Raw genomic sequence first — 12,336 nt, forward strand, 5'->3', positions numbered from 1 at the left:
TATGTCTTCATTTAGTTTGCAAGTTTTTTATTGAGGATTTTTTTTAATCTATATTCATCAGGGATGCTGTCCAGTAGTCTTCTTTTTTGTTGTGTTTTTATCTAATTTGGGCTTTGGAGTCACACTGGCTTCATAAAAGTAGTTTGGGAGTGTTCCCTCTGTTTCTTTTCTTTTAATAATTTAAGAAAGATTAGCTGTAGGTATTCTTTGAAATTCTAGTAAAATTCTGCTAAGAATCTATCTGGACTTGGTCCTCTTTTAGTTGGAAGGCGTTTTATTTTAGGTTTGGTGATCTCTTCTTGATTTAATTTAGGTGGTTTGGATAAAATTTGTTCATTTCTCTTAGGTGGAGTACAAGTGTCTGAAATATTCCCTTATATTTTTTTTTATTTCTTTGATGTCTGTTGTGATGCTTCCCTGTACATTTCTGGGTTTATTAATTTGGTTTTATTAAATCTCTTTTTCTTTTTGTTCATGGGGAAGGGCCTGTCCATCTTGTTTACCTTCTGAAAGAACCAGCTCTTAGACTCACTGATTCTTTTTTGTTTCTAAAAGTTTCTGCTCTGACTTTTTTCTTATTTATTGCCAACTACGGGATTCGGGTTTGGCTCGTTCTCATTTTTCCAAATTTTTGAGTGGCATCATTAAATCATTTACGTGTGCTCTTTCTGAACGTTTAATGTAGGTACTCAGAGCTGTAAATCTCTCTCATAGGACTACTCTTAATGTGTCCCAGAGGCTACGTTGTGTTGTGTTTTCATGACCAGAGAGGCTGATCCTTCAGTCTACAGTGTAGATAAATGATTTGACGGGGGGAGCTAGGAGTATACAAGCCAAGTGTAGCAGTGTAGCAGCTGCTTTGTCATAACCATGTTACGTTCTTTTGGTGGAGGGTCTGGGTTTGCAGCCCTGATCATCAGAATGCTACTATAGCCACAGTCCTCCCTGGACCTGCATTTCAAAATATGGCTTGGCTGGCTTGGATGCTGCTATTCAGCTCCACTGAAAGTTACTCCCTCTAAAGTCCTGAGAGCTTTTCTCAGCCCAGGGGTGGGAGTTAAATTTTTGCAAAGTGCTGCTACCTCTGCTGAGGCTTGCTTTCTAATTCAAAGGCCCCCAATTCAAGCAAAAATGCACTCTTGTTCTCGAAAGCAGCAATGGCAATAGAAATATCACACACCAAAAAAAATCATTAAATGTATGTTCCAAAAAGTTCTGTTCTTTTATGGTTTGCCACAAGTACCTCACTAACCAAGACAGTATCTTTATACCCTAGGCAAATGATCAGCTTGTATATTTGTACACTGATATTTGATTAATGGCATTATGAACTTATTGTAATAACTATTATTGAAAGTCTAAAAATATTCTTTCTTTTCTTTAGTTAGACTATAACGAAGTATGCAAAGAGTACTAAGTAGCACTGCCTTTGTTCCTGGTTTTTATTTTAAAGACATCATTTACATTTTAAGTATTTTCATTTATATATATGCATCATGTGTACACTTGTTTCCCATGGAGGCCAGAAGACAGTATAGGATCTCCTGGAACTGGTTGGGAGCTACCATGTGGATGCTGGGCATTGAACCCAGGTCCTGTGAAAGAACAACCAATTTTCTGAACAACTGAGCTACCTCCCCAGCCCCTTAAGAGAGACTCTTTCCTAAGAGTGTCCCTTAGTTACTCATCTAGGGAGGATTTCTGTGGCATCTCCTATAAACCATGGAATTGTAGTCTTTTTGCTTTTTCCCTTCAGCAATTTCTGTTTTTCAATGCACCATCCTTTGTTGTTATTGCCTTGTTTTGTTTGTGTTTGTTTGTTTTTCAAGACAAGGTTTTTCTGTGTAGCTCTGGCTGTTCTGAAAATCACTCTGTAGACCAGGCTGGCCTTGAACTCATTGGCATGGGGGTGGATTTCCTAAACAACTCCAATGGCTCAAGCTCTAAGATCAATAATTGATAAATGGGGTCTCATAAGGCCCAAAAGTTTCTGTAAGGTAAAAAAAACACCATCAATAGGACAAATCCTCAACCTACAGATTGGGAAAAAAATCTTAACTAACCTTACATCCGACAGAGGACTAATATCCAAAATGTATAAAGAACTCAAGAAGCTAACTTCAAAAAAACCAAATACCCAATTAAAAATGGGTGCAGAGCTAAACAGAAATTTCATTACAAAAGAATCTCTAATGGCTGAGAAGCACTTAAAGAAATGTTCAAAGTCTTTAGTCATCAGAGAAATGCAAATCAAAATGGCCCTGACATTTCACTTCACACCAATCAGAATGGCTAAGATCAAAAGCTCAAGTGACAGCACACTCTGGTCAGGATATGGAGAAAGAGGAACACTCCTCTATCGCTGGTGGAATTGCAAGCTGGTACAACTACTCTAGAAATCAATCTGGGAGTTCCTCAGAAAAGTGGAAATAGTTCTACCTGAAGACTCAGCTATACCTCTCTTGGGCATATTGCCAAAAGATGTTCCACCATACCACAAGGACACGGTCTCCACCATGTTCATAGCACCCTTATTGTAATAGCCAGAGGCTGGAAACAACCCAGATGTCCCTCAACTGAAGAATGGATACAGAAAATGTGGTTAATACTATTCAGCTATTAAAAATAAGGACATCATGAATTTTGCAAGCAAATGGATGGAACTAGAAAATATCCTGAGTGAGTAACTCAGACCCAAAAGGACATGCATGGTATATACTCACTGATTAGTGGATATTAGCCAAAAAGTACAGAAAGCCTAGGATACAACCCACAGACTATAAGAAGTATAACAAGTCAAAAGGCATAAGTGAGGATGTTTCAATTCTACTTAGATGGGGAAAGGAAATAATCATGGGAGGCAGAGGCGGGTACCTGAGTAAGATAGGGGAGGGGAAAGGAAAAAGTGCACAGGATCAGATATGGTGGTGGTGGGGGAACAGGAGAGAAGCCCAGTGGGCCAAGAGAATGAATAGAGATAAGCAACATCAAGGGGTGGGAGGTGGGGGACCCTCTAGAAAGTACCAGAGACGTAGGAGATGAGAGACTCTAAGGACTCGATGGGGGTGCCCAACACAGAGGAGAGGGAACTCAAAGAGCCCACCTCCAGGGAAGGGGGAGCCCTCAAGTGGAGGGACAGGGTTACTAACCCACAACCAAAATTTCTGACCCAGAACTATTCCTGTCTAAAAGAACTACAGAGACAAAAATGGATAAGAGACAGAAGCAGTCCAATGACAGGCCTAACTTGGGATTCATCTCATGGGAGGTCACCAAGGCTTGACACAATTACTGATGCTATAATGTACTTACAGATGGGAGCCTGGAATGGCTGTCCCATGAGAGACTCTACAAGCAGCTGACAGACAGAAGCAGATACTTACACCCAACCACTGAACTGAAGTCGGGGACCCCTATGGTTAAATTAGGGGAAGGATTGAAGGGAAGAGCTACCCCATAGGAAAACCAGCAGACTCAACTAACCCAGACCCAAGGGAGCTACTAGAGATTGAGCCACTAACCAGGAGCCTACATGGGCCAGCTCAAGGCCCCAGGCACAAATATAGCAGAGGTCTTCCTGGTTAGGCCTTAGTGAGAGAAAATGTGCTTAATCCTGAAGAGACTTGAGGCCTCAGGGAAGGAGGAAGTCTGGTGGTGGGAGGGGCACCCTCCCTGAGGCAAGTGGGTAAAGTAATGGGATGAGGTACTATGGTGGGAGGACAGAAATGGGGGCAATGATGGGAATGTAAATAAATAAACTAATAAAAATTGAAAGAAAAGAAAGAAGTTGGTTTGAAAGGCTGAATGGTTCTCACTGGATGGTCCAACCATTTAACATCCTGGGAAAGGTACAATTTGGGTGTAAGAAATTGTTTTAATAAGATCCCGCTTTAACTGTTTTGTCTCTGGAGTGCAAAGTAATAATACAGAAAATTAAAATTCGTGTCTATGGAAAAGTTGAACAATATAGGTAAAATAACATTTTCACATTTTTATTTTTATTACATTTCAAAATGTTCATGGGGCCGGCTCAGTGAGTAAGAGTGCTTGCTTGTAAATATGAGAACATTCGTTAAAATCCTCAGCACCCACATAACTATCTAGGCACAGTTCAGCATGCTTATAACCCAAGTGTTGGAGGGCAGAGACAGGTATATTCCACGAGGACACTGGCCAAACAGCCCAACTCAAATGAGCATCTATAGTTCAGTGAAAGACCTTCTCTTAAGGGCAGTAAAGCAGACAGTGATGTAGGAAGTCCCCAGCACACCTAGATATATGCAGCACACACCCACATGAGCCCACATGCAACACATACACACACACCAAAAAGTAAAGCCATATCGTTACATTATAATATATGTTTCTAAGTTAGTAGTTGGGTTACAACATTTAAGCCCCATTTAATAGTTTGGAGTTTATACATTTTATTTGCTGGACTTCAACGGAGCCACCATGAGTTGATTTTCTTTTTTGTTTGTTTATAGCACATTTGTAAAATAAAGACACTGGGGTTTCTTTTCAATCCACAATGAGACATTGATTGACTGTGCATTTATGTATCTATCTGCAAGAACATTTTTTGTGAGTTGTAAAGAAATAGAAAGACATAACTAGCTGCTATTAAGGAGTGATATTCTTACAACCCGGAACAAAACTGAACTAAAGAGTGGATGTTACTCACTCTGATAAAAATACAGTTTTTTCCTCATCTTAGCAAGAGCTCATCACTAGGAGCTTACCCATTACTATCTGCATTGTCTCCATCTTGGATGATCACTTTACCACCTCAGTGTTGTCAGGTAAGAGCCATTTCTAGGAAGTGCCCATTTTCTCTTCTCCTGCTCTCTTATCCACCTGTGAGTTTATGTAATTGCCACTGAAAGACTGTTTTCTCATTGTCTGTAGATGAGATTACATCACATTAACGAACATCTGAAAATACTTTAAAATATATTACCTTGTGGGGCTCAGAATTTGAATAAAACTCCTCAACTTCAGTGCTTTGTAAAGTCATATTGAGATTTCTTGGGTGGTAATTACATTTACTACAGATGTTCTCATGTAATCTAACTTTTCCATAATGAGTGAAAATAATTCGAAGACTCCTAGGCCTTTCTTTCATTACAGAATGTGCAGGCTTTTCCCACACCCTTGTTCTGGAACATTAAGAAAGAAGACATAGAAACAAAGAAAGGAACAGAGGACCCCTGCTACTGTGTCTATAAACAACTAGTAGTGTTTAAAGGCTAATAAAACTCCAAAGATCCCTCTTATACCCATCATCTTTGGGCCAATTTAAAAATATTTTTGGTGGAGAAATGTCAAGAAAAATAGAGACAATTTCTTAAGACCAGATTCTCTGTTCCTAGAAAAGATTATATATGTGGCTGTCATATAAGGGGCATTTGAAATTCCACACCACAAAGGCAATGTGGGGAGGAGGGAGAAAGAATCAATCTTTCATATGTTTTTTTCAAAGGCTTGGCAAGAAACCAGGGGTAATATTTTTGCAACTGGGAATGTGTGTTTGCTGAGGAATATTCCCACATTTGAGTCATCATCAGGGGTCCTCATCTTGTTTTACTTTCAAAGGTAGAGAGGGCATAACATTAACCCCAACTGGGAAAAGGAAAATGCCTCTCTGTAATTCTCCTCCAGGGAACAGGAATAAAGAGATTACATATGCCTGCATAATGGAGGGTCTCCTCACTCACACAAGACAAAAGACTTCATTATTTTTCACTAGACAGAGCCTTGTGCCTCTCACTTTCAGAAGCCAGGCAGGCTTGGCTTTGTGTTGTTGTTTTGTTGTTGTTAATATTAAGCCATGAGATGAACTTTCTAAGAAAGTCATTGTTTGCACAGTTTTCCACCAGTTTACACAGAAACATGCACAGCATTCTCAGATTTTCCATTAGAAAAAGATGCAGGCAAGATACTGAAGACCTCGGCCTCTCCACTCTATCTCATGTTTCCTCAAAGAAATAGATACTGTGCTTGAAGACCAAACTGCTTTCTCAATATGGCCAACTGCTTTTTCTCTGAACAGTGAGTAAATGGACATTTTCTTCCTGAGACTATCTTCCTTGTGTCCTTCAATCATCCCTACACACAAAGACTAGTGAAATATTTTAAATGGCAAATTATAGTTTGACATTTAAGGATATCCATCCCATAGCTGAAAATATGTGAAGATCCATTTGTCAGATTAGGGATAGACATCCTTGCATGCTTGAGTCCTTTGATTGCCACTGGTTCCTGCAGGATGAGATACATGGGGCTTCAGTTTCCAGTGGTGGATCCACTTTCATATTGAGAGATGAAAATGAGTACAGTAAGGGTCTTGACTTCATGTCTATATTCGTGTTCCTCCATCAGTGTGCACAGACAACACAGATAAAAACAAATTTTCTACTTATGAGAAGCAACATCTGAGGTGCTCCTTCTCTTATCACTGTCTCAGTGTCTTATCTACTCTATGCGTGCAGATTATTATAACTTGAAATAAAGTTAAGATTATAACTCTATTAAAAGTGCCTATAAAAACATTCTAATTTTGTTAGTGATGACTTTCATTTTTCAAAAGTATGAATGGATCAAACAAGTTAAAATATTTGATCTTCGCAGCATTTCAAGGTTCACTCATCAAGTATTTATGGGTCATTATTTTTGTTCAAGGGTTAAAAATAATAAAACTCAACAACTTTAAAATACAGCCTTGCTTGCTGACTTGGAGCTTTGAGAGTGTGGTCTATGTATAGATCTGAATGGCCAAAGAGAATGGTATGAGAAAATGGAATATCTTCTGGTAAAAAAAAAATAGACCAGAAAGGATAAGATCAGGAGGAGACCAGTGAGGCTTCGGAAGTCACACTGAGTTTCTGAGTTCATCTTTTTTCTGAAAAACAATAGGAAGTTGAAGGGTTTAAGGCAGTGAAAATAACTGTGTTAAATACCTGTTTGCTGTCTAACAAATTATTTCAGAGTTGGAGATTTGAACACTAGATTTCATGTCTTACATTTAGGCATAAGCATACCTAATTCTCCAGCCTTGGACCTCTGAGAAACCTGCATGCACTTAGACCAATGGAGTCTTCTTTTCCTGGACCATTCATATGATTGTGCATAGGAGACAGATCCTCACAAGGTGTTAGATAAATTGAGGAGTTTTTTTTTCCTTTTTTTTATTGGATATTTTCTTTATTTACATTTCAAATGTTATCCCCTTTCCAAGTTTCCCCTCCAGAAACCCCCTTTCCCTCCCCACCTGCTTCTATGAGGGTGCTTCCCCACCCACCCACTCCCTCCTGCCTCCCCACCCTGGCATTCCCCTACATTGGGGCCTCTAGCCTTCACAGGACCAACTCTGATTACAGACCACTTGAATCTCAATAAGACTCTTCTCCCACTGATGCCCGACAAGACCATCCTCTGCTACATATGCGGATGGAGCCATTGGTCCCTCCATGTACACTCTTTGGTTGGTGGTTTAGTCCCTGGGAGCTCTGGGATGACTAGTTAGTTGATATTGCTGTTTTTCCTATGGGGTTGCAAACCTCTTCAGCTATTTCAGTCCTTTTTCTAACTCGTCCATTGGGGACCCCATGCTCAGTCCAATGGTTGGCTGTGAACATCTGCCTCCTGTATTTGTTGGGCTCTAGCAGAGCCTCTCAGCAGACAGCTGTATCAGGTTCCTGTCAGCATGGACTTCTTAGCATCCTCAATAGTGTCTGGATTTGGGGGCTATATATGGTATGGATCCTCAGGTGCTGCAGTCTCTGGATGGTCTTTCCTTCAGTCTCTGCTCTATACTTTGTCTCTGTATTTCCTCCTGTGCATATTTTGTTCCTCTTTCCAAGAAGGATTGAAGCATCCACATTTTGATCTTCCTTCTTCTTGAGCTTCATGCAGTCTGTAAATTGTATCTTGGGTATTCTGAGCTTTTAGGCTAAAATGAGATTCTTGATCAGAACCACTGAGTTATGTTTTCCTTGATTGATTATCAATTTGATGAGACTGAGAATCATCTAAGAAACCAAACGTTTGGTTGTGTCTGTGAAAACAATTTTAGGAAGCAATAACAAGGGGTTGGGGATTTACCTCAGTGGTAGAGCGCTTGCCTAGCAAGCGCAAGGCCCTGGGTTCGGTCCTCAGCTCCGAGAAAAAACAAAAACAAAAACAAAAGTAGGAAACCCCACCCTGAACAAGAGTGGTACTCGCCATGGGCCAGAGACCTAGACTAAATAGCATGATGGAAAGTAATTAAACATCCTTCATCCTTCTGCATCCAATTGACAGAAATGCCATTTTCCAATTATTACTGATTTCCAAAATAACAAGACCTTTTACATGTCCAACTAATGTGGCACAGTTTAAGTGTGAATCTGTTTGTTGTATAAGGAAATAGGCTAACTGGCATGCTTTCTGGCCTGTTTCTTTATCCAAGTGGTCTTGGAGCAAAAGTGCTATTCCTCATGTTGTTTTTCCATCCCTGGCTTCCTACTCCACCTTCTGTTCCAGAATCATCGTCTCCCATCAAATGGTCTTCCTATGCCTATTACTTTGGCCTCTGTTCTTTTTGTAAAATGAAATTGGGGGTTTCTATGTGCTTTTGGATGAACTAATATATCTACAAAGAAATCATCTAGTCTGTATCCTTACCTATTTCCTGTGAGACAATGCTGAAAGACAAATAGACTTTATAAGCCATAGAAGAGAATTCCCTGAAGAGTATTTTGATTTTTAGTTTCAATAGAATCCTGCCATTATATTTTGGTGGGAAAATATTCCTTTATAAAACTTCAAACACACTTACTGTAATATGCCCCAACCAATGCCTTTACTCAGATGTGTATTTTACAGTTTGATTAAAACAATATGAGCTCTCAGTTTTCAGCTAAGAAAGATTGTCTTTTACCTATAGTTTCTTAATTCAAATGCCGTAGTCATGCCCAATGAAAGAAATGTGATATCAGAGCATTTAGTCAAACAATATGCCCAACCACACAGTGATGATGGGAGTGGGGGGGTTAATTTTAATTTTATACAGGTGTAGAGGAGGCACCATTGGGTAAAACAACCAAAAGGAGAGTTAGGGGCAGCAATGCACAGACACTGGAGTGTTGACCTCTCAATTCTGGTTGGATGGTGGGAGAGGATAATGTGGGTCCTGTGAGCCTGGTTTCATTGTGCTCAGATTACGTGGGAGGCACAGCCAGAGAGAAGGTGGCAGGAAGCTCTTCTCAGGGCACAGGAAGTCTCAGATGGAGATATTCCACTGAAGAACCAAAAGCTTATTCAGTCAGCTTATTCTGGGTTCCAAAGGATCTCTTGACTTCACACTTCACATGTTATAAGTTAAGCTGCTTGTTAATAAGAAACTCATAGTTACTGGGCACTTAATTCTTTCCTAATAAATGCTACTGTGAACAACATAGAAGGAATTTGGTAAAGGAAAAAGCAAATATATGACTACTCTAACCCCTTTCAGCAAAGGTTTTCTCTTTGCAAGATGGAACTGAAAACCAACACCTATGTTCAATGTATGAATCATCCAGAGACCATAATTCCCACGTGTGATGAAACTCCAGCTTCTTTGAATACAATTGTCTTAATGCCTTAGAATCATAGAGAAAGACAAAAGACAAAAAGAAAATAAGGGACTGTCTTTCTTGTCACCCTGTGGTGGTTTGAATATGCTTGGCCAATGGGAAGTGCTACTATGTAGAGATGTGACCTTATTGGAGTAAGTGTGGCCTATTCTCAAAATGCCTTTATGTTCTCTAGTCTGTTTTTAAAAAAATCTCATCCTAGATATTGAAAACTTTCCTAACTTTTGTTAACTTAACTGAACTTAGAAATATATATTGTATGTGTGTTGTTGCACGTGCATTGAAGTTTGTGAGTATATGGGTGAACATGTGTTTGCAGGTGCATGTACATATGTGTGTACATATATGTAAAAGATTCCATGCCTCTACCTTCTGAGACCTAGAACTAGAGTTTGGTTGCCATGCCAACTTGGCTGGCATTTACGTGGTTTCTAGGAGTCTGAGTTCCCGTCCTCATGTTTGAATAGCAATGGCTTTAACCACTGAGTCTTCTCCCAAGCCTCATCAAATTTGAGGATCATTGTGGAAGTGGAGGTAGAAAAGTATAAGCACCGTAAATAGTGGATGTCTTCAACAAAACACTATATTCGGGACATGACAGGGCCATGGCACATATGAGCTTACAGCAGCTGGAAATGTATACACAAAACCTACACAAAGTGGGTAGTGGGGGGAATTTGGAAGAATAGGAGGAAAGGAGAAGGGAGCTGCTATTAGAATTAATTAACTAATGGAAAAATTTTGTATGAAAGCACACAAGCATATCATTTCATTAGTATGCAAAATTATTTTCACTTTTTAAAACACTAAACTTTATGTATAGCCAAGGAGCATTTTAAAATACATCTCTTTGTGATTTATTAGACCATTATAAGTTAAGAAAAAACAGAAAAACCTACATAGTAGCAAGCCCAGCATGGATGGCGAGGGCCTCATGAAGTCCTACCCCTAGCTGAGAACCTACTGGCAATTGATGGGTGCTGAGAGAAGGACAGTAAGCTTTGTTCAGAAATACGGACCCATAAAAGCTACCCATGCTCCAGTAGATAGCCCTACACCTATTTTACATATAGTCAGTACTAGGTGAATTCAAAAGCTTTTGAGGGTACATCATTCCAGGGTCCAGGTGGAAAGGAACAAAAACAAGCCTTCCTGGGGCAGCACATAGAGACCCCCGTGTTTAATTTTGAAATTATCATCATGACCAACCCTGCTGCTGACAGAATTCTTACAGAAAGCTTACCAAGAGCAAGGGGAAGGGGGTGCTTTCTGTTTATCTTCTAGCTCCTCTTGGTCTTTGTGTTTCTGACACAAAGCCTTGGGGTCATTTTCCTTTATGTGGTATTTTGCCTTATCATTGGTGTTTCCTTAAAATTAATAAGAGCCATGAGCAGTGATGTATTATTCATCCAGAATGCACAAACCATGCATTTATCTAGGGTTTCTTTCTTTTGCTAGAGCTTGCACTCGACAGCGCATGCTGAGCGGATCATTCGAGGGGCAGCCAGCAAAGGAGAGGTCGATCCTCAGCGTGCAGCATCACATCCGCCAGGAGCGCAGGTAAATACTCCAGGAAGATGAACTCCAAAGGCATCCGGGAAAGGACTTTACAAGAGTGTCTCAGTACAAAGCCTAGGCCTCTACCCTTGTTGGCAAGCAGACATGGTGAGGACCTGGGTTCCAGCTGCTGGTGGTAACAATAAAGAAATTCCCTACATGATTCAAAGATTTAAAAATCTTTACTTCAAAGATTCTTTCCTTGGTGATAGCCAAAGTCTCACTTTTAAGATCAGAAAGAACAAAAATCTGAAATCTTGTTAGATAGGATCAAAGATGCATGGATACACCATAAGCTTTTGATTTACAAGGAAGTGAGTAGCTTCTGATATATGAGGAAAATTAATCTTTTACTTGTGATTATTGATTGCAAATGAAAATTTTGTTTTAGATGTTTTGACAAGTTGACTGTGGTTGTTCTAGGTCACTCAGACATGGATCCAACAGCCAGAGGATCAGCAGGGGCAAATCTCTTGAAACGTTAACTCAAGATGTGAGTTCTAAGCTATGCTTTGGATTTTAGAAACTCGATTATGAAATATATGTAAATGATTGCTTAGACAGTTCTCATACCTGAGTTTTTCTATCATCTTTAAATGTGTTCCTATAGTAGTGAATCAGGAAATTCAGAAAGCAAATTTCTTTGGTCAAGTACCAAAAATAGACTGTGAACTGCAAAAATATAGATATCCTATGCACAGAGCATGCCTCAATTAATAGAATAACACAAATTTTAGAGAACAACTGGCTTTGAGTTCCTGGCCCCAACTTTTAAATCTACAACATAACTGCTGCACCTAAGATGCAGGGATCATTGCAGAAGAGGGGGCAGCAAGGTTGTAAAAGAGAGGACCGGAATGCCAGCTGTGTGATCCTGTCTTCTTTATTGGAGAGGAAAACTGCACCTATGAAATCTCACCAATGAGGTAGCATAAACAAGACCTGAGTACAATATCAACTGACATGCCAATGTGGATGGGAGAAACCTCACAAAGACCCACTCCTAGATGAAGAATCTATAAGAACTGAATGACTTCTGAGAGACAGAAAGCCTCTCTTCTCTAGGGATGATCCCCCTAATTGTCCAATGCCAAGTCGTCAGCCCAAAAACCATAGACATATTCTCAACACTAAATGGGCTCTGTTGGTTGTATTTATGTAATCT

General features: G+C 39.8%; 1 protein-coding gene across 1 annotated transcript in view; it reads left to right on the forward strand.

The window, feature by feature from the left end:
- Positions 1–12,336, forward strand: part of Nalcn (sodium leak channel, non-selective) — a 317,042-nt gene that overhangs the window by 260,408 nt on the left and 44,298 nt on the right. The window contains exons 19-20 of the mRNA XM_032917213.1: positions 11,073–11,174; positions 11,595–11,664. Coding sequence (XP_032773104.1) covers positions 11,073–11,174; positions 11,595–11,664 — 172 coding nt within the window. The remainder of the gene's footprint in view (positions 1–11,072; positions 11,175–11,594; positions 11,665–12,336) is intronic.

Source organism: Rattus rattus, chromosome 12, assembly GCF_011064425.1.
Source record: "Rattus rattus isolate New Zealand chromosome 12, Rrattus_CSIRO_v1, whole genome shotgun sequence".
NCBI lineage: Eukaryota > Metazoa > Chordata > Mammalia > Rodentia > Muridae > Rattus > Rattus rattus.